This window comes from Mobula birostris, chromosome 2, assembly GCF_030028105.1.
Source record: "Mobula birostris isolate sMobBir1 chromosome 2, sMobBir1.hap1, whole genome shotgun sequence".
Lineage (NCBI taxonomy): Eukaryota > Metazoa > Chordata > Chondrichthyes > Myliobatiformes > Myliobatidae > Mobula > Mobula birostris.
The window spans coordinates 233,117,022-233,140,454 of record NC_092371.1 but is presented as its reverse complement, the minus strand read 5'-3'; the positions used below and the strand labels follow the sequence as shown (position 1 = coordinate 233,140,454).

Sequence of the window (23,433 nt, the reverse complement as noted above, 5' to 3'; positions counted from 1 at the left end):
GTCAAGGTCAAGGTCTCTGAGCTTCTTGTCAAGCCTGGATGGAACTACGGTGTTGAATGCTGAACTGTAGTCCAAGAACAGCATTCTCACATAAGCATCCTTCTTCTCCAGATATGCAAGGATGGTGTGTAGAGCAGTGGCTATTGCGTCTTCTGTCAGTTGTGTTGGTAGGCGAATTGTAGGGGGTCCAGTTTGGGTGGTAGCAAGCTGCAGATAAGATCCTTGACCAGCCTCTCAAAGCATTTGCTTATTATTGAGGTGAGCGCGACAGGACGCCAGTCGTTCAGGCATGTTGCCTTGGTCTTTTTTGGTACAGGGACAATGGTGGATAATTTGAAGCAGGAGGGCACTCTACACTGGGAGAGGGAGAGATTAAAAATGTCAGTAAAACACACCTGCCAGCTGTGCTGTGCACATCCTGAGTACTTGTCCTGGGATGCTATCCGATCCCGCAGCCTTGCGACTGTCCACTCATTGGAAATATCTGCGTACCTCAGCCTCAGAGATGACCAGGTTGCAGGTTGTAGCTATGGCTTTCCTCGGAGGCTCAGAGTTAGGGACATCAAACCGAGCATAAATGTGATTGGGCTCATCTGGAAGAGAGGCCACGATGTTGGCAGCACCACAATGCTTGGCTTTGAAGTTTGCAATGGTATGCAGCCCCCCACAAGCCACGTGTGCTATTCGTTGTGACGCTTGACTCAATCTTGTTCCTGTATTATTGTTTCGCAGCTTTGATAGCTTTGCGCAGATCATAGCTGCTTTTCTTGAGCTCTAGCTAATCACCAGCAATGTAAGCTCTATGTCGCGCTGTAAATGCTGCTCGCACGGAACACTTGACCCCGGGGTTTCTGGTTCGGGAAGACCCTGACCAACTTCTGGTGGTGCACTTCTGGATGAAGCACATGACTCCATCATTGAACTCAGAGACGTCCTCATCACGGAAGACATTCCAGTCAACGTCATTAAAGCAGTCCTGCGGCATGGAGGCCAACTGGTCAGACCAACAGTGGATGGTTTTAACAATGGCTGCCTCTTTGTTTCAGCTTCTGCCTGTATGTCGGCAAAAGCAAGATCGAAGAGTGATCTGATTTTCCAAAAGTTGGCCTAAGGAGAGCTTTGTAAACATTGTGGAAGGAAGTGTAACAGAGGTCAAGTATCTTATCTCCACGAGTGCTCACCTGGATGTGCTGGCAAAGCTTTGGAGAGACTTTCGTCAGCGACACTCGAGTAAAGTCACGGGCAACGATGAAGGCAGCCTCTGGCTGTGCAGTCTCCAGCATTCTGATGGTGTCGTACAGTTCCTTGAGAGCCAGGTCGGTATCAGCCTGCGGCTGAATGTACACCACTATGATGATAACAGCCGTGAACTCCCTAGGCAGCCAGTAGGGTCTGCACAGCAGTACCAGGTATTCCAGGTCTGGGGAACAAAAGGATTTGAGTGCATGCACATTCTGGGGGTCACACCAAGCATTGTTGACCATGAAGCATACCCCTCATCCTTTACTCTTCCCAGAGAGGTTTTTCGACCTGTCCGCCTGGAACCCAGGGGGTTCGCTGGCATGATTCGGTATCTCCTCCGTCAGCCAGGTCTTCACGAAGCACAAAACATTGTGTTCCTTTGTTTCCTGCTTATAGGAGATTCTGGATCTCGGTTCACAAAGCTTGTTGTCCAGGAACTGAACATTAGCCAGGAGTATGCTAGTGAGCGGCGGTCGATTTGCACGCCATCTCAACCTCACCAGGCACTGTCCCTTCTCCCTCACCTCCGGCGTTTCTTCCAAGGTAGTGGTGGTGTAAGAGATGAGTCTCCCATGGATCGCTCAAGCAGGGGTTCCCAGTGTAGGAAAGGCGGCACATAGTGGGTAAATGCCACCTTTCTGATGTTCAGAAGGGTCAGCCTATCGTATCTGATGTGACTATCAGCTACTTGAACAGAAAATGCTAAGAAAATCAGTGTACTGTAGATTTAGAACGGAGCTCACAACACGGCCGCCGTATGCTGAGTGGCCACTCATTTGAAGTGAGTTAATGTACTGCACTTTCTCGAAGAGTTAGTCTATGATGAACAGGTAAGTATTAGAGCTTGCATGCCATCAAACAGTAAATATAGAATGATAATGTGTTTGAGGACAAAAAAACTTGAGAAAGATGCCCATTATCATCCTTAGTCAAAGACTTTTATGAAGTTGAAGGCAGACATGCATGGAGATGGATGAATTCTCTATATCAATGAGTTTACTACATGGTGAAGATCATATCTGTAATATCTCTTGACAAGCAGATTCTACATTGCAACTTTTGTAAGGGGAGCTTCAGTTGAACTTGAGGGAGCTTCAATTCAGGGGTAAACAGTTGAAAAAATAGTTGCAATGTCAGACAACAGGGAAATCCTCTGTGGGAACTGCAATTGCTCGCCTCTTTTCCTGATAAGGCCCCTTGGTAAGACCTCCTCTTCCCAAATGGTGAAGATCTTCAAAGAGCTTATTCTTTTTGCCATCGGCTGCCTCTCAGTCCTTGGGTTTGGACTATAGAGGGTTTTGGTGATGCTTAACATTCCAAGCATATCACAGATATCAACAGTTGGTGGACCTCTGCATTCTTTCAACCCACAGCCTGTTCTTTAGGGCTCAGATTTCTTTTTTTGCTGGTCCTTGGCCTTCAGAAAATTCCTTATTCCCATGAAATGGAGAATCCTGCAGAAAAGATCTGGCCCAGACGTTGTCACTGGCCATGTCCTTAGATCCTGCGAAAAGCAGCTGGTGGGGATATTTGAACATATTTCACTGCAATATTGAGGATCTGCTATTCCCAGTATGTCTTCAGAAGTGCACCACACTGATACTAGTTTGATTTTTGCATGTTAGTATGATAAACAAAGCCCAGAGATAACCTTTGTTTTAAATGCTGAGATGACAAGGAGTTAACTTTTGCCTCATTATTAAAGAGACATTAATCCAGTTCCTGAACTGGAGGTGGCACTGAAGCTACAACAGTGCACTTCACAGATATTACAATTAAAATCACGGCGCAATGTACAGGTGGTGTAGGTGGCTCTGATTGGATCCAATCAAAGCTGCCATCTTGTCCAAGATTTTTGACTATCCCGGGAACTGCATTCACCTAGATGAGTGGAGAGTTTCCACCGCACTCTGACCTTTCCTTGAAGAAAATGTAAAGACTTTGGGACTCTGCAATGGTAAATGTGGTTGAACCTGAAAGCTCGAGACAGTTAGTGTCCAGCACTTGCATGGTGTGAATTTACTTGCTGAATAAGAAATACCTGAATTTCTTCAAATACATAAAGTATAAAAGAGAGGTGAGAGTGGATATCAGACAGTATGGAAGACACTATGGAAGACAGTAGCAGTACGGTGGAAGTTCCAGGTGTCAGGGGTCATGAAGGGTGGTAAGTTACCATTATTAGAGAGAAGGTTCTTGGGAAACTGAAAGATCTGAAGGTAGATAAGTCACCAGGACCAGATGGTGTACACCCCAGGGTTCTGAAGAGATTGTGGAGGCATTACTATTGCTCTTTTAAGAATCACTAGATTCTGGAATGGTTCTGGAACAACGGAAAACTGCAAATGTCACTCCACTTTTCAAGAAGGGAAAGAGGCAGAAAAAAAGAAACTAAAGGCCAGTTAGTCTGACCTCAGTGGTTGGAAAGGTGTTAGGAGTTGATTATTAAGGATGAGGTCTCAGTGTACTTGAGGGCACATGAATTGAATTTAACTCTCACATCCATCCCACAAGTCTAATGGCTTGTAGAAAGAAGCTGTCCCGTAGCCTGTTAGTCCTGGCTTTAATGCTGTGGTACCGTTTGCTAGATGGAAGCAGCTGAAACAGTTTATGGCTGGGGTGACTGGTGTCCCTGATGATCTTCCAGGCCTTCACCTGCCACTGTAAATATCCTCAGTGGAGGGAAGTTCACATCCACAGATGTGCTGGGCTGTCTGTACCATTCTCTGCAGTGCCAAGCAATCAAGGTTAGTGTAGTTTCTGTATCAGGTGGCGATACAGCCAGTCAGGATGTTCTCAATGGTGCCCCTGCAGAATGTCTTGAGGATTTGGGGGCTCATGTTGAACTTCTTCAGTCGCCTGAGATGGAAGAGATGCTGTTGTGCTTTTTTTTTTTGCCACACAGCCGGTGTGTACAGTCCAGGTGAGATCTTCAGTGATGTGTATACTGAGGAACTTGATACTACTCACCCTCTCAAATGCAGTCCCATTGAGGTTGATCAGGGCAAGCCTGTCTCTGCTCCTCCTGTAATCCACGATCAGCTCTTTTGTTTTTTGGACATTAAGGGAGAGGTTGTTATCCTGGCACCACTGTGTCAGGGTGTTAACCTCTCCCCTCTGTAGGCTATCTTGTCGCCACTAGATACAAAACCAATCAATGTCATGATATCTGCAAATTTGATCAGCAGATGATAAAATAGGCCACAGTCAGCATGGCCTCCTCAAGGGAAAATCTTGTTTGACAAATCTGTTGGAATTCTTTGAAGAAATAAAAACAGGATAGACAAAGGTAATCAGTTGATGTTATGTACTTGGATTTTCAGAAGGCCTTTGACAAAGTGCTATACATGAGGCTGCTTAACAAGCTAAGAGCCCATAGTATTACAGGAAAGATTCTAGCATGGATAAAGCAGTGGCTGGTTGGCAGGCAGCAAAGGGTGAGAATAAAGGGAACCTTTTCTGATTGGCTGCTGGTGACTAGTGGTGTTCCACAGGGGTCTGTGTTGGGACCAATTCTTTTTACGTTACATGGACTTAGACATATTACGAGAATGGGCAAAGAAGTGGCAGTGTTGGGAAGTGTACCATCACGCACTTTGGTAGAAGAAATTAGGAGGTTGACTATTTTCTAAATGGAGAGAAAATACAAAAAAAAACTGAGGTACAAAGGGACTTGGGAATCCTTGTGCAAGATTCCCTACAGGTTAAGTTTGTGGTAAGGAAGGCAAATGCAATGTTAGCTTTCATTTCAGGAGGATTCAAATATAGAGGCAAGGATGTAATGTTGAGATTTTATGAAGCACTGGTAAAGCACAACTTGGCACATTGTGAGCAGTTTTGGACCCCCTATCTTAGAAAGGATGTGCTGAAACTGGAGCGGGTTCAAAGGAGGTTCATGAAAATGATTCCAGGATTCAATGGATATGGGTCCAAATTCAGAAGAATGAGAGGTGACCTCATTGAAACCTATCAAATGGTGAAAGGCCTTGATAGAGTGGATGTAGAGAGGATGTTTCCTATGGTGGATGGGTCTAAGACCAGAGGACACAACCTCAGAATAGAGGGTCATTTTCTTAGAATGGGGATGAGAAGGAATTTCTTATGGTGATATATACATACTTTCAAGTTTGAGCATCACTTCTCCAATACTGTTATCAAGATTGTGGCAAAATCAGAGAGCTACTAATAAGATTGAGAAGCCTTCACCCGAACAGTTAACAGAAGAGTGTTCCATTGTTGCAGATCTACTTTTTTCATTAACTTCTGCTCTAATGGCCATGCCAGCAACAGTGCAAGTGGAGATATCCCTTTACATAGCATAGGAATGTGATTAGATTTCGTCAGTGCACTGCCTACAAAGTGGAGCAGTGCAAATTGATGCTTCATCATACACAAGGATTATTAGTGTTACAACATTAAAGCACAAAAACACTCCCTTTGACCCATCATGTCAGTACCGGTAATCAAGTACCCATCCTAATTTCCAATAGTCGGCCTGCAGCATTCTAAGCCATGGAATCTCAATACACATCTTAATACTCCTTAAATGCTGGAAGATCACCTGTCCCCACACAACTCGGGCAGTGTGTTATGGATTTCAACCACACCCTTCCTCAAAGCTCCTGCTCTTAATCTGATACATTCTTCTTATACACACCATTGCCAAGTAGTTCCTTATTATCCACCCTGTCTTTAGACACAGACATAGAAATCTACAGCATATTACAGGTCCTTCAGCCCACAATGTTGTGCTATGTAACATACTCTAGAAACTGCCTAGAATTTCCCTACCGCATAGCCCTCTATTTTTCTAAGCTCCATGTTCTATCTGAGAGTCTCTTAAAAGACCCTATTGTATTCACTTCTACCTCTGTCACTGGCAGTGCACTCCATGCACCCACAACACTCTGTGTAAAAAAACAACCCGTACCTACATCCAAGCACTTTAAAACTACGCCCCCTCATGTTAGCCATTTCAGCCCCAGGAAAAGCCTCTGACTATCCACACGATCAATGCCTCTCATCATCTTATAAACCTCCATCAGGTCACCTCTCATCCTCCGTCGCTCCAAGGAGAAAAGACCAAGTTCACTCAACCTATTCTCATAAGGCATGCTCCCCAATCCAGGCAACATCCCTGTGAGTCTTTGCTCCTCATAATTTTGTGTACCCCTATCATGTGTCCTCTCAACTTCCACCCCTCCAAGGAAAACAAACCCGGTCTATACAAATCCTCCTTATAGATTAAATTTGTTCTTTGTGTTTTATATTCTGTGATTTTCACTCATTCTTTTTTGTTGTCATTTGCGCAATTTGCCTTGCTGCACATGTGTGAGTGTGTGAGAGAGGGAGTGAGACAGAGTGAGAGAGAGAGAGTGAGAGAGAGTGAGATGTTTTTCTTTGAACTGGTTCCACGGTTTTCTTTGTTTCATGACTGTCTGTGGGGAAGACGAATCTCAGGGTTGTACACTGTGCATGTAGTTTAATAATAAATGTACTTTGAATCCTTTGAAATACTCCATCTCAAGTAACATTCTGATGAAACACACACACAAAATGCTGGAGGAACTCAGCAGGCCAGGCAGCGGCTATGGAAAAGAGTAAACCATCAACGTTTCAGTCCGAAACCCTTCATCTAATGAATAGTCTCTGCATTCTGCCTCTAGTTACCCTCTTGAGTTTAATGTGATTATAAAATCCTTTTCATTTTACTAAGTGGTGGCCTGGAGTCATAGCTATTTTATACACTAAAGGAAATCTTTGGTGCTCAAATATCTTGAGCTATGCAGTATATTTTCAGGCAATGATATCTAATTGACATGTTAGTAGTTGATCTTAATGAAGTTTGGAATTCATCAAAAATATAGGCTCTATACTTAGACCTGATGCAACAGCATATCTGTAACTCAAAAAACATGACAAAATCCGCAGATGCTGGAAATCCAAAACACCACAAACAAATTGCTGGAAGAACCCAGCAGGTCAGGTAACATCTGCGGAAAAGAATAAACAGCCAACAATTCAGGACTGAAGAAGACACTTGGTCCAAAACGTCGACTGTTTACTCTTTACCTCACCCTTTACAGTTCCTCATCATAACAATACTTTTTAAAAACTCTGTCCCCAACTGCATATAAACAGCAGCATTAATACTCCATCCTAGTCCAATCAACAACATTGTTGAGCACAGTTTCCAGTGAGATGTTAACAGATTAGCCTTCACCCCCAACTGGGATGCTGTAGTGGACCTTAATATTGGGCAATTCATGCACTGACATCTCCTGGAGACACGGATGCCAAAGTTCATAATATTCATTTATTGACCTTCCCTCAGTCATGTATATAGCGTACTGCTTTCATTTAGACTTTTGTATGTCGCCTCCAGTCAGGAATGGTGTGAGAAGATTGTCTCCGTTCAGACATACAAATATATTGTCCCTTCCATCACGGACACAGTCTCCGTTCAAACATAAACTAAACGTCCCTCACCTCCCCCCCCCCCCCAGTCAGTGATGGCATGGCTACATTGTCTCTATTCAAACATAAAAATATTATCCCTCGCCCCCAAGCTGAGAACAGCGTCTTCATTTAGGCATAAGTATGATGTCCCTCGGCCCCCAGACAGGGATGCTGTGGTGCAGTCTCCGTTGACACTGCATCATTAAAATCTCGCCCTTACCTCCAGTTTGTGGTTGATCTGGAAGACAGTCTGCGCCTTGTGACACAGCTGGGCGAAGCAGGAGCTGAGCGCCGTCATCTTCTGGCGGCCCTCATAAGTGATCTCGGACTGATCGGGGTCGATCTCACCCAGCAGCAGGTCCACGTCCACGAAGGCCTTGTCGAACTCCTTCTCCAACACTTCCAACCAGCGGAACATGGAGGGGCCGGGACCGGGGCCCGGACCAGAGCCAGAGCCAGAGCCAGAGCCTGTGCCGGGACCAGCCGCCGCCGTTCCCCCAGCTGAAGAAGCCATGTCTGCCGCTGCGATGGAAGGAAGTCCCGGTGCCCGTCCGTCCCCTCGCTTCCTCTCACCGGCACCGCCTTCTGTTCCGGTTGTCAAGGGCCGACACTCGATTATTCCACCTGCCACCTCGCAGCCAGTGGCCAACCGAGCGATCGAGCGGTTGCCATGGGGACGGGGGGTCTGGTTGCTTCACGTCATCAATTCCCTCTACGTGCCCCCTAAAGGAACTGAGAAAAGTGGTTTTGATGGGGCAAGGATGAATTGACTCTCCGAGTTTAGATTTTGTGCTATTCTATACCGCATTTTGCACCTAACCCATCATGTTTATGCATCATTTAGCTGAGAGAGTTGATTATTGCAAGATTCAATGTTTTATATCATAAGAATATTCCTACGTAAACGTGCATTTTGAGGAATTCCTTTGTTTTAAGCTTGTACTTTTACTATCTATTTTCCCTACCTAGCCCCCCGTCGCCTTTCCAAACAATTGTCCTCAGCAACACAAAGCCAGTATCGAGAAGTAAACATGCAACGCTAGGCTGAGAAAATTGGCAAGAGTTTCGCTGACTTCAAAAACGGTGCTTACTTCGTATTTCAACACACAAACAAAATCAGATCTAATCTCTTTCTGCAGGTTTTCGGGCATATACGTATAAAGAGGCTCTTCGGTTATACGATCAAAGTCAAAATGCAGACGGAAATTGGAAAATAATAAATACTGTAAGCACATTTGAGTTACATCCATTTGATATGAAGAACTACAATTTGAAGTGGTGAGACACAAAATTGGAATACATGATAAAAGTAAGGGGGCACCCGGATTTGAACCGGGGACCTCTTGATCTGCAGTCAAATGCTCTGCCACTGAGCTATACCCCCAGCCGATAATCACTGTTGTGAACATTTCCTCTATCCCTTACACCCAGCAATGCATCATTTCCTTCTTCGTAATGTTCTTTGATATTGTTGGAATATGCTCAACTAGCGAAGTGCGAGAGGATCACCGTAAGAAAGACGGCAGCGGATCCGGCAGATTTTTACTGTTTTTGCAACATTTCTGCGCACCAGTCAACGATGTCCACTTCCTAAAACTTTGCAGAAGTGAATGTTCTTTGTAATCTGAGTTTTGCAATTAAACAGTTTTTTTAAAAAAGGATGGTTGGTGGGGGGATTAAGATTTCAAAGATCGCTCAAAGAAAGGCAGTATGATTTTAAAAATGCCCTTTGCTTCGTCTTTGGTTCTATGATTCTCTCGCTCCCTGCCTGAATTAAACACAGTCACTCTTGTCCCATATTGAGCCATACGACATTCGAGCAGAATAATGCCACTCGGCCCATCGAGTCTGCTCCGCAACTTCCCCCTCAACACTATTCTCGTGCCAACTCCCCATAACCTTAAATACTGCTGGAATTTTAACGCTGGACTGCAGTGGGAACTCAAAACCACAGCAGAGTAGATCTCACATTTTTTGAGTAACCTTTGCATTTAGATCATAACAATTAGGAGCAGAATTAGGCCAGTCAGCCCATCAAGTCTGCTCCAATATTCCATCATGTCAGATTTATTATCCCTCTCAAACCCATTCTTCTTCCTTCTCCCCATAACCCTTAACACCCTGACCAGAACCTATAAACATCTGCATTAAGTATACCCAATGGTATGGCTTGCACAGACAACTGTGACAAAGAATTCTGAAGATTCACCACCCTCTGGTTAAAGAAATGTTTCCTCATCTTCTCTTTAAATGGACCTCCCTCAATGCTGTGCCCTCTGGTCCTAGACTCACCCACCAAGGGAAACATCCTTACCACATCTACTCTGTTCAGACCTTTCAACAATTGAAAGGGTTCAATGGGAACCGCTCATCCTTCTGAATTCCAGCAAGTACAGACCCAGAGACATCAAACATTCCTCATATGATAACCCTTTCATTCCTGGAATCATCCTTGTGAACCTCCTCTGGACCCTCTCCAATGCCAGCACATCTTTTCTTAGATGAGGAGCCCAAAACTGTTCACAGTACTCAAGGTGAGGCCTCATCAGTGCCTTATAAAGCCTTCGCATCACATCCCTGCTCTTGTTTTCTAGACCTCTTGAAATGAATGCTAACATTGCATTTGCCTTCCTCACCACTGACTCTACCTGAAAATTAACCTTTAGGGTGTTCTGCACAGGAATTTCCAAGTCACTTTGCATCTCAGATTATGGATTTTCTCTCAGTTTAGAAAGTAGTCTGTACATTTATTTCTTCTACTGAAGTGATTTCCACTATTGCAGTTCATTTGCCACTCTCTTGCCCATTCTCCTAATCTGTTTAAGTCCTTCTGAAACCTACCTGTTTCCTCAACACTACCTGCCCTTTCACCAATCTTCATATCATCTGCAAACTTGGCAACAAAGCCACTTAGGACGTAGAACATAGAACTCTACAGCACATTTACAGGCCCTTCAGCCCACAATGTTGTGCCAACCATGTAACCTACTCTAGAAACTGCCTACCGCATAGCCCTCTATTTTTCTAATCTCTAAGTACCTATCTAAGAATCTCTTAAATAAACCATATTATATCCACCTCCACCACCGTCGCTGGCAGTGCATTCCACACACCCACCACTCTCTGTGTGAAAAACTGACCTCTGACATCCCCCATGTACCTACTTCCAAGCACATTAAAACTATGCCCCCTCATGTTAGCCATTTCAACCCTGGGGAAAAGCCTCGGGCTATCCACATGATCAATGCCTCTCATCATCTTATACACCTCTATCAGGTCACCTCTCATCCTCCATCGCTCCAAGGAGAAAAGGCCAAGTTCACGCAACCTATTCTCATGAGCCATGCTCTCCAATCCAGGCAACATTCTTGTAAATCTCATCTGCACTCTCTCTATAGCATCCACATCCTTCCCGTAGTGAAGTGACCAGAACGGAACACAGTACTCCAAGTGGGATCTAACTAAGATCTTATAGAGCTGTAACATAACCTCACGGCTCTTGAACTCAGTCCCATGGTTGATGAAGGCCAACATAGTATACACCTTCTTAACAACACTGTCAACTTGCGCAGCAGCTTTGATTGTCAAAACCAAGAATCTTAGCATTAACATTATATTCTGTCTTCAAATTTGACCTACCAAAATGAACCACTTCACACTTATCTGGGTTGAACTCCATCTGCCACTTCTCAGTTCACTTCTGCATCCTATCAATGTCCCACTGTAACCTCTGACAACCCTCCAGACTATACACAACAACACCTCCAACTTTTGTGTCATCAGCAAACTTACTAACTCACCCTTCTATTTCCTCATCCAGGTCATTTATGAAAATCACAAAAATGAGAGGTCCCAGAACAGATCCCTGTCGAACTCCACTTGTCACTGTCCTCCATGCAGAATATGAACCATCTACAACCACACTTTGCCTTCTGTAGGCAAGCCAATTCTGGATCCACAAAGCAAGGTCTCCTTGGATGCCATGCCTCATTACTTTCTGAATGGCCCTCGCATGGGAAACCTTATCAAATGCCTTACTGAAATCCATATACACTACATCCACTGCTCTACCACTGGTCTCCAAATTTGAGGAAGGACATTTTGCTATTGAGGGAGTGCAGCGGAAGTTCACGAGGTTAATTCCCGGGATGGCAGCACTGTAATATGTTGAAAGATTGGAGCGACTGGGCTTGTATACACTGGAATTTAGAAGGATGAGAGGGGATCTGATTGAAACGTATAAGATTATTAAGGGATTGGACACGCTAGATGCAGGAAACATTTTCCTGATGTTAGGGAGTCCAGAACCAGAAGCCACAATTTGAGAATAAGGGGTAGGCCATTTAGAACGGAGTTGAGGAAAAACTTTTTCACCCAGAGAGTTGTGGATCTGTGGAATGCTCTGCCTCAGAAGGCAGTGGAGGCCAGTTCTCTGGATGCTTTCAAGAAAGAGTTAGATAGAGCTCTTAATGATAGTGGAGTCAAGGGATATGGGGAGAAGGCAGGAACGGGGTACTGATTGTGGATGATCAGCCATGATCACAGTGACTGGCCTACTCCTGCACCTGTTGTCCATTGTCTATTGTCTACCTTCATCAATGCGTTTTGTTACATCCTCAAAGAATACAATCAGGTTCATAAGGCATGACTTGCCCTTGACAAAGCCATGCTGACTATCTCTAATCAGATTATGTCTCTCCAAATGCTCATAAATCCTGCCTCTCAGGATCTTCTCTAACAACCTGCCCACCACTGAAGTAAGACTCACTGGTCTATAATTTCCAGGGCTATCTCTACTCAATCTCTTGAGCAAGAGAATAACATTTGTAACCTTCCAATCCTCTGGTACTTCTGCCGTCCCTAATGATGATGCCAAGTTCATCAACAGAGGCACAGCAATCTCCTCCCTCACTTCCCAGAGCCAGTCAGTCAGTGGGTGCCATCTCGAATCCAGGGTTGGCGGCTATGCATCTCCATCTTCTTCGATCTTGTGACAGCACCAAGTACAGCCTCTCCTCCAGTTTGTTCTCGCTGGCCGCCTTGGCACCGCCCACGCCGAACTTGAGCCCGAGGCCGTGTCGGCCTCCAGCCACGGCCGCTTCTTCGAGTTCAGCCCTTCCTTAGGCGGAGGCCTTGGGCGGGTCCAGGCACAGGGTGCAGCGCCCAAGTTCATCATGTCTCTTCTAACTAGGTGCAGTGTAGTGTGGGGTATATCGCGTCCATTCCTGGCAACTTACCTAACTTATTACCTTTCAAAAGCTCCAGCACATCCTCTTTCTTAATGTCTATACACTTAAGCAATTTAGTCCACTGTAAGTCATCCCCAGAACTGCCAAGGTCCTTTTCATTGGTGAATACCGAAGCAAAATATTTATTAAGTACCTCCGCTACCTCCTCCGGCTCTATGCATACATTTCCACTATCGCACTTGATTGGTCCTATTCTCACACAGCTCATCCTCTTGCTCTTCACAAACTTGTAAAATGCCTTGGGGTTTTCCTTAATCCTGCTCACCAATGCCTTCTCATGGCCCCTTCTAGCTCTCTGAATTTCATTCTTGAGCTCCTTCCTGGCACCCTTGTAATTTTCTAGAGCTCTGACAGTACGTAGTTTCTTGAACCTTTTGTAAGCTTTTCTTTTCTTCTTAACTATATTTTCTACATACTTTGTACACCATGGTTCTTTTACCCTACCATCCTTTCCCTGCCTCAATGGAACATACCTGCGCAGAAAGCCATGCAAATGTTCTCTGAACACATTTCTGCCATGCATTTCCCTGAGAACATCTGCTCCCAATTTATGTTCCCAAATTCCTGCCTAAAGCATCATATTTCCCCCACCCCAATTAAATGTTTTCTTAAATTGTCTGCTCCTATCCTTCTCGAGCACCATGGTAAAGGAGATAGAGTTGTTATCACTATCACCAAAATGCTCTCCCTTTGAGAGATCTGACACTTAACCAGGTTCATTTCCTAATACCAGATCAAGTACAGCCTCTCCTCTAGTTGGCTTATCTACATATTGCGTCAGGAAACCTTCCTGAACACACCTAACAAACTCCATCCCATCTAAACCCTTGCTCTTAAGGAGATGCCAGTCAATATTAGGAAAGTTAAAATCTCCCATCACAACAACCCTCCAGAATCTGCCTCCCTATCTGCTCCTCAATGTCTCTGTTACTATTGGGGGGTCTATAAAAAACACTCAGTAGAGTTATTGCCCCTTTCCTGTTTCTAACTTCCACTCACAATGACTCAGTAGACAATCCCTCCATAACTTCCTCCTTTTCTGCAGCTGTGATATTATCCCTGATTAGCAGTGCCACTCTCCCACCTCTTTTGCCTCCCTCCCTGTCCTTTTTGACAAATCTAAAGCCCGACACACTCAGCATCCAAGTCATCCAAGTCTCTGTGATGGCCACAACATCATAGTTCCACGTATTGATCCATACTCTAAGTTCATCTATCTTGCTTATGATACTCCTTGCATTAAAATAGACACATCTCAAACCATCAAGATGAGGAGGAGAAGATGGCGGCGCGATGAAGTGCACGCGGTCACTCCGAAATGATATTGTATTTGTAAGTAGGTACCGTGCACAATCCTGATTTGATGGAGACATACGTGAGAAGCATGGAGGAACATCTGGAAAAACTTCTGAAATGCCCGCTTCGCTGCCGCTGCTACTGTGCAATTGAGAATCTCCGGAGGGGAAGGCCCCAAATCCTCGGCTTTGCCTATTGCCTGTTGCTGGGGCCGGGGTCAAAGCGCTCAGCAGAGATGGTGCTCGGCGCTCGGTGTCGGAGGGCAGGTCGGAGGCTCAAATTTTTCGGACAGTCTCAAGAGTCGGCTGTGGTTGCGTGCTTCCAGGGTGCTGCATCGGCAAGTTTGCGGTGCTGGAGGTTCATGGCATGGAGAGTTTTTCTTCCTTCTACCGTCTGCATGAGATGATGGGACTTTCGAGAGACTTTGAGACTTTTTTTTACCGTGCCCATGGTCTATTCTTTATCAAATTACGGTATTGCTTTGCACTGTTGTAACTATGTGTTATAATTATGCGGTTTTTGTCAGTATTTTTGTCTTGGTTTGTCTTGTGTTTCTGTGCTATCATTCTGGAGGAACATCGTATCATTTCTTAATGCATGCATTACTAAATGACAATAAAAGAGGACTGCATGTCCTCATAATCTAATCTAATCTGGTTGAGTGCTTCTTTGCTCAATCATCTGCCTATTCTTCCGCATAAACTCCCTACAAGCTGACACTACTTGTGCACCAACCACCCCATCCTCTGCCTCTTCAATTTGGTTCCCACACCCTTGAAAAAATCTTGTTTAAACCCTCCCCAATAGCATTAGCAACCTCCCTTCCAGGATATCGTTCCCCTCTACTTCAAGTGTAACCCGTCCCACTTGTACAGGTTACTCCTTCCCCAGAGAAGTTTCCAGTGACCCAAGAACTTGAAACCCTGCCCCCTGCACCATCTCCTCAGCCACTCATTCATCTGCACTGCCTTCCTGTTCTAATCTTCACTAGCTCGTGGCACTGGGAGTAATCCAGAGATTACCACCTTGGAGGTCCTGCCTGTCGGCCTCCTTCCTAACTCCCTGAATTTACTGCGCAGGACCTCTACTCCTCTCCTGTCTATGTCACTGCTACCAACATGTACCATGACCTCTGGCTGCTCACCCTCCCCTTCAAGAATATTCTGTAACAGCTCAGAGACATTCTGGACCCTAGCACCCTGGAGGCAACACACCATCCTAGAGTCTCTTTTGCTGCCACAGAATCTCCTGTCTGTCCCCCTAACTATCGAGTCCCCTATGACTATTGCTCCGCCTGGCTTCACCCTACCCTTCTGAGGCTCAGAGCTGACCACAGTGCTATTGGTCTGTCTGCTGCTGCCTTGCCCAGATAGGTCATCCCCCACAGCAGTATCCAACAGGGTATACTGTACCTGTTGCCGAGGGGATTGGCCACAGGGGGACCCTGCACTGATTTCCTTCTCCCTTTACCTCTTTCAGTGTTCTCCCATCTACTCCCCGAATTATGCACTCTGGGAGTAACCACCTGCTCAGAAGTCATACCTATCAAATGCTCTGCCTCCCGGATAGTCCTAAGTTTATCCAACTCCAGCTCCAGCTCCCTAATGTGGTCTTTCATGGTCTGGAGTTGGCTGCTCTTCCCATAGGTGTGGTCATCAGGGAGACCATCAGGTTCCATGAATTCCCACATCCTACAGGCGGACTGTCATATCTGCCATCCTGCTTGCACTGTGCTATGGGCAACCAAGACCACATCTTCTAACCTGTTTCTTTGGCCTCTGCCTCTTCTTATCGAACCCTATTGAGTCAAAGCCTGATGGTCCTATTCTCACAGCTGGCCTACTCCCAACAATGGCCGCCCTGCTTGCACTGACTGTACATTTATTTAATTGGTAGTGCTCTGCTCCAAATGCTGATTGGAACTCTGGAATGTCTGAACCTCCACGAGGCTCTCCATTTATACAAGCTTTGCTGACCTGCGAGTGACCTCCTCGAAGTGCTCTGCTCCCAACACTGATTTGACCTCTGGATTTATTCCATCATCTAAATCATTGATACACAGCATAAAAAGAAGCAATCCCAACACTAACCCCTACAGAACACCACTAGTCACTGGCAACCAGCCAGAAAGGGATCGTTTATTCCCACTCGCTGCCTCGTACTGGTCAGCCAATGCTCTAACCATGCCAGTAACTTTCCTGCAATACCAGGGGCTCTTAACTTGGTAAGCAGCCTCATGTGTGGCACCTTGTCAAAGGCCTTCTGAAAGCCCAAATATACAATATCCACTGCATCCCCTTTATCCCCTAAGCGTAATCTCCTCAAGGAATTCTAACAGGTTCATCAAGCAAGATTCTCCCTTAAGGAAACCATGCTGACTTTGTCCTATCTTTTCCTGTGTCACCAAGAACTCCATAGCCTCATCTTAATAATTGACTCCAATATCTTCCCAACCATTGAGCTCAGGCTAACTGGTCTATAACTTCCTTTCTGCTGCCTTTCTCCTTCCTTAAAGAGTGATGTGGCATTTGCAAATTTCCAGTCCTCTGACACCATGTCAGCATCCAATGATTCTTGAAAGATCATTACTAATGCTTCCAAATACTCTACCACCACATCATTCAGAACCCTAGGGTGCAGTTCATCTGGTCCGGGTGATTTATGTACCCTTAGGTCTTTCAGCTTTTTAAGCACCTTCTCCCTTGTAATAGTAACTGCACTCTCTTCGCTTCCCTCACACGCTTCAACACTTGGCACACTGCTGGTGTCTTTCACAGTGAAGACTGATGCCAAATACTCATTTAGTTCAACTGCCATTCCATGTCCCCCATTATTATTTCTCTGGCCTTATTTTCTAGCAGTCCTATATCCACTCTCATCTCTCTTTTATGTTTTACATACTTGAAAATGCTTTTACTATCCACTCTGATATTGTTTCCTAGTTTGCTTTCTTATTTCATCTTTTCCCTCCTGATGATTATTTTAGTTGCTCTCTGTAGTGTTCCCAATCCTCTGTCTTCCCACTAATTTTTGCTTTGTTGTATACCCACTCTTTTGCTTTTACGTTAGCATTGATTTCCCTTGTCAGCCATGGTTGTACTATTTTGCCATTTGAGTATTTCTTTGTTTTTCAAATACAGCTATCCTGCACCTCCCTCATTTTTCCAGGAACTCTTGCCATTGCTGCTCTGCTGTCAACCCTGCCAGCATCTTCTTCCAGTTTACTTTGGCTAACTCTTCTCTCATAACACTGTAATTTCCTTTTCTCCACTGAAATACTGTTATGTCAGAATTTACTTTCTCCCTATCAAATTTCAAGTTGAACTCAATCATATTGTAATCACTGACTCCTAAGGGTTCTTCTACCTTAAGCTCCTTAATCACCTCTGGTTCATTACATAACACCTAATCGAATATAACTGTTTCCCTAGTAAGCTCAATGACAACCTGCTCTAAAAAGCCATCTCATAGGCATTCAATAAACTCACTCTCTTGAAATCCATTTCCAACCTGATTTTTCCAAGTGACCTGCATGTTGAAATCCCCCATGATTTCATAACAGTGGAGTAGAGGAACCCGAACTTTTAGGGTGATATGGTAGTGTAGCAGTTAGCATAATGCCTTTACATTGACAGTGAGCCAGGTTCAATCCACTGCTGTCTGTAAGGGGTTTGTATATGTTAGGGCATATTCTGCAGTTAGGGTATATAGCAAATATTAACTTCAGCAACCAATCTTTAGAACTGAATGTTGACTGTAGATTTAATTTAAAATGCAGCCTTGACAATAGTTTAGGCAATGCTGATTAACATTCATTTTGGGTGTCTGGAGTGGGGTTGTGAAGAAGGAGGTGTGAAAAATTATCTGATATTCAGAGGAAGCTTTGTAACTATAGAATTGTTCAGTTGCTGCATTTGATCTTTAGCATATAAAATATCATGTAATATTGGGCCAAACAGTCATCTTCTTCTAAGAAGAACAGTCCTCTTCCTCATTCTGTTGAATAAAACATTAGCTTCAGTGTATCTCCAGTAACTTTGTTCGCATTACAACAGTGCATTCTCCCTGTGACCGGGTGGGTTTCCTCTGGGTGATCTGGTTTTGGCCCACATTCCAAAGATATATGGTTTAGTAGGTTAATTGGTAACATGGGTGTAACTGGAGGCATGGCCATGTTGAGCCAGAAGGGCCAGTAATTGTGCTTTATCTCTAATAATTTTTTTTAAAACTGAGAATAGTTACAGAATAGTATATCCTGACTGTTTCAGCAACAGTACTGCTTCAGCTGGCAAGTTCACAATTTCGTGATTATTTGTTTAGTCGCTACCCCACCGCTATTGTTTGTTTCAATAAGTACCTTCAATAAACATAACTCATTGATAAAATAGATTAAATGTGCTTTGGCATTTAACAGAAGCATAACTGGACCAAAGTTAACTGTGAGCTGACAGAGATGGCTGAAAGGATGATTGAAAGCTTGGTCAAAAGGGCATGCTTCAAGGAAAGTCATAAAGGAAGAAAAAAACGAAGAGGCAAAGAGGATTAGGGAATTCCAAAGCTTAGAGCCTCAATAGCTGATACATACTCACCAAAGGACTTTGGAATTTTCAAGAGGGCAGGTTTGGAGGAATGCAGAGTTTTTAGAGCATTGTAGGGTTAGAAAAAGCTATAAGCACAAGGCTGTTAGTGTTGAACTTCAGCAACAGAGGCAATGAAATATAATATACATCAGAAGGCAACGGTGTGGGTAATGTGTTCGCATGCTGAAATACAACCTGCAAAATTGTAGATGAGTTATAGTTTGGGAAGGCAGCCAGAATTACTTTGCAATAGCTGAGTAAGGCAAGTAGCAAAGGCATGACTGACAACTTTAATGACAGACAAGCTGAGGCAAAGGAGAAGCTGGCAGTGCTACAGAGGTAGAATTTGACATCCTGCAAATATGGATCAAATGTTTATAGTTCAGCTTAGTAAAAACTAAGTTTGCAAATAGTCTTATTAAACCTGGGAGTGTGCCAGGTTATGAGATTAATTGTAAGAGTTAGGAATCTCTGGCAGTGTCAAAGATAATTGCTTTATTTTTTGGTGAACACACAGGCCAGGCAGCATCTCTAGGAAGAGGTACAGTCGACGTTTCGGGCCGAGACCCTCAGGACGAAGGGTCTTGGCCTGAAACGTCGACTGTACCTCTTCCTAGAGATGCTGCCTGGCCTGCTGCGTTCACCAGCAACTTTTATGTGTGTTGCTTGAAATTCCAACATCTGCAGATTTCCTCGTGTTTGTGCTTTATTTTTTCACGTGTTTAGCTGGAGGATATTGGATAAATAGTCCGACAAAATTACTGGAGGGATCAACAGGCATGTGAAGAGCTTTGCTTGAGTGTTTATTAGATAATTACTAAAATGCATTATGTACACGAGGAAGAAAATGGACAAAGAGTAGATCTTCACTAAAATTCACAATTAGTTGTGTGGGAATATTGAGAAAAAATTTAATCTTCACTTATGTTCTTGATGTCACAGCAGGACCAGCATTTCATCCCTAAACTTCCCTGAGAATACATTTGCTCTTGCCATAGATGCAAATGTCTTAGGCCCAGCATGTAAGTGTAATTATGAGGAAAGTATGGTAGCGCCTCTACTTCCTTGGAAGTTTGTGAAGATTCAGCATGACATCTAAAACTTTGACAAACTTCTATAGGTGAGTGGTGGAGAGTATGTTGACAGGTTGCATCACAGTTTGGTGTGGAAACACCAATGGCCCTGAATGGAAAATCTTACAAAAAGTAGTGGGTATGGCCATCATGGATACAGCCCTGCTCCACTCTTGAGCACGCCTACACAGAGCGCTATTGTAGGAAAGCGGCAGCCATCGTTAGGGACTCCGCCACGCTGGTTATGTTCTCTTCTCACAGCTGCCATCAGGAAGAAGGTACAAGGAGCCTCAGGACACACATCACTAGGTACAGGAACAGTTATTACCCCTTAACCATCAAGCTCCTGAACCTGTGTGGACGTTCGCTTGCCCCATCGCTGAACTGTTCCCACAACCTACGGACTCACTTTCAAGGACTCTTCATCTCATGTTCTCCATATCTATCTATCCATCTATTTATTTATTTATTTATTTATTTCTACTCCTGTATTGCAGTTTGCTGTCCTTTGCACACTGGCTGCTTGCCTTGATTCTGTTATGATTCTTGGATTTACTGAGTATGCCCACATGAAAATTAATCTCATTTGGTCCTATTGAAGTTTGGATTATTTTGGGTAGTTGGCCACATGATAACGATGCACACTGTTAAAAGACTAAGAGAGTAAATACACCATTATCATATACAACTATATCAGGGGTTCCCAATCTTTTTTATGCCATGGACCCCTACCATTATTAGAGTGGTCCGACGGCCCCAGGTTGGGAACTCCTGAACTATGTAGTGTACCATATAAAACTGTTGTAAAGCAGCAGTTTAACTCTAAACGATGCTAAGATCAATTGCCAACAAAGTCTCAATCAATAGTCACCACAAGGAGATTAGATTTTAATACTTGGTTTATGTTACACAAATCTAACATTGGACTAATTTTTAAAGTAGGGGTCTGCATCAAAATAGCTGAAATAGGGGAGCGTCTTGTCAAACTACATTTAATTCAAAATTAACTGAAGTTTGTAAAGTCACTTTCTTTAGCACACGATGGACAATTTGTGTATTTGGAAGCGTGAAGCACGCTATCGTATTCTCCGTTCTATCTTAAAAAGTAATCCAAAACACGACAAAGTATGTTAGCATGTTACGGTTATTTTATATCCTTTAACGATTTTAAATCTAGCTCGGTTAAAGGGGGGTACTTTTTTCTTTAAAATGTAAAATATGCGTTCGTTTCCTCTTATCTTGCAGCTCGGGAACTCACCTTGGAGTGCCCAGCCACCTGTGGCAACAAATGTTATTGGGCTTTTGTTTACATCAGCGGGTTAGAAACGACAGCCAGGACCTGGAATGTCATACATTGTAACCACACAAAGTGTTGTTATCTCAACGCGGCAGCAAAAACAGGCTAGAGACGAAAAAGAAAACCAAAAAATAATCCTCCTGTTTGCAGATGGACATCCTACACAATAGACAATTCAGTAATTTTGCGACGCCGTTTCTATTAGCACTGTGCTTCTTTGCAAATATCAGGGTAATATACCATTGTGCGGCTCTGACTTTTTCCGTTTGCTACAAAGGGCTTGTTTTTTAGGTCGGATAATACTGTTCTTTTCTTTGATCGACGTTTGCAGTCAGAGAAACACGGTCGCACGAGAGACACCAAGCTTAAAAGGGAGTGATAGAAAGTCGTTTTCAGAGATAGAGATTATTCCCAACGAAAGCCGAACGGTTTCTGCATTGACGTCAGTTTCTAAGGTTTATTGTGGACCGTTCCTAATTAATACGAGTAGATCCCGAGAAGCCAAAAAAAATGTTGTTATTTATTTCTTTTTCTATGTTGACCTTTCTGATTGAATGCCAAGGCGATTGCCCCACGAGATGTGTGTGCGACGCTTCTAAATCAGTGCAATGCTACAGAGTTACGACCGTGCCTAAAGCCATTCCAACGGATACCAGAAAACTCCACCTCGGACACAACAACATCAAGCAGCTGCGGGTGAGGCTTAAAAAGCGCCAGGAGTTTGACCACATCTTATATCGCGCTCTCTATCTTCTTGCGAGTTATTTCATTGACATTGGTTCAGTTATTCTTGTACACTACTGTATTTTCTTTGATAATTTCTCTTCTAAGGCCACCTGATTAGCGTTATGTGCTTAGCCACGGGTTTCATTAGAATATCTACTCCCAGTAATGAGGTAGCTTGCGTCTATCATTTCGAACATGATTCATTTGCGGTCTGCACGAATCAGTAGCAGTACTGGCATAGCTCGAGAAATGTGTTATCTTCTGACAGCAGTACAGTGCAAGACTTTTAAAAAAATACTATAAGTTAAAATAATAAATAACCAGTATAACAGAGGAATAACGATGTAGGATTCATAAACCGTTCAGCAATCAGATGGCGCAGAGGAAGAAGCTGTTCCGAAAAGAAATTAGCCCCATTCACGACTGAGAAATCTAAATGTAACAAATGAGTAGGCGAAGCAGTATTCTACCCCTCCCCCCTAAAAAAAATAGCGTGGGTAAGATATTATTTTTAAAAGCTACAAGGCTAATCGAAGTTCTGCAGTTTATTAAGCGTGGTTAAAATCCCGTTCATGGTCTAGGATATGGTTGATAAGACGCCGTCCGGGAAGTCCAGATAGTAACTCCTCGAATTTCATGCTGTTAATTGATGTTACATTTTTACCCAGAAAGCAAAAATTTAAAAAAAATAATAGTCTTTGAGTCAGCGTTGTGTTATATAAAACGTTTAGAAATGTAAAAAAAAACTGTGTAGCTTTTCGAACAAAACTCATGTGACATCGGTTCTTGCGGAGGAAGTGAGCATGGGTCAGTGATAGTTTCCAATTCCGTGCCCTCCCTGTGGATCTCAATCTCGTCTTCGTGTCTGGGTTCCTCTGCCCCTCGCAGCAGAAAGTGGACTCGCCAGTGTAGTTGGAGTAGCCAGGGAGTGCAGCGGATGAAGTAGGATGTTTTTTTCGGGATTGCACAAGGATCGCATAATTCGGCCCGTTGAGTCCGCACCGGCTCGATGTAACAGCAATCCATCGCCTGTTCCATAATCTGGTTCGCACCCCAGGCCTGCATCTTTTCCCCACATTTTAGATACTTACCAGACACCAAATTTACATCCACTTTAACTCCTGATAGGCATTCCTGACCCTAACAACTCTCTACATGAGGAAAAAAAAGCTATTTCCCGGGTAACATGCAAAATGCCAGAGGAACTCAACAGGCCAGGCAGCATCTATGGAAAGGAATGAAGAGACGACGTGGCCCCTCCACCGGTCGTTTATGCCTCTCCATTGATGCTGTCTGATCTGCTAAATTCCTCCAGCAGTTTGTGTTCTGCTCTGGATTTCCAGCATCTGCAGGATCATTGAAACAAAAAGTTTTTTTCTGTATTCTCATTCTGACAATAATTCCACATCCCATTCCCATTCTGACATAATTCCACATCCCATTCTGACATGTCTATCCACGGCCTCCTCTACTGTAAAGATGAAGCCACACTCAGGTTGGAGGAACAACAC

The 23,433-nt window shown here is 44.0% G+C and overlaps 1 protein-coding gene and 1 non-coding gene across 2 annotated transcripts in view; both read right to left on the bottom strand.

Annotated features, from left to right (window-relative positions):
- gopc (golgi-associated PDZ and coiled-coil motif containing) overlaps positions 1-8,319 on the bottom strand; it is a 57,428-nt gene extending 49,109 nt beyond the window's left edge. The window contains exon 1 of the mRNA XM_072251611.1: positions 7,922-8,319. Within this exon, the coding sequence (XP_072107712.1) occupies positions 7,922-8,215 (294 nt within the window). The 5' untranslated portion in view covers positions 8,216-8,319. The remainder of the gene's footprint in view (positions 1-7,921) is intronic.
- Positions 8,320-9,013: 694 nt separating this feature from the next.
- Positions 9,014-9,085, bottom strand: trnac-gca (transfer RNA cysteine (anticodon GCA)). Its single transcript has one exon. It is a non-coding gene; the product is annotated as a tRNA-Cys (tRNA).
- Positions 9,086-23,433: the final 14,348 nt, after the last annotated feature.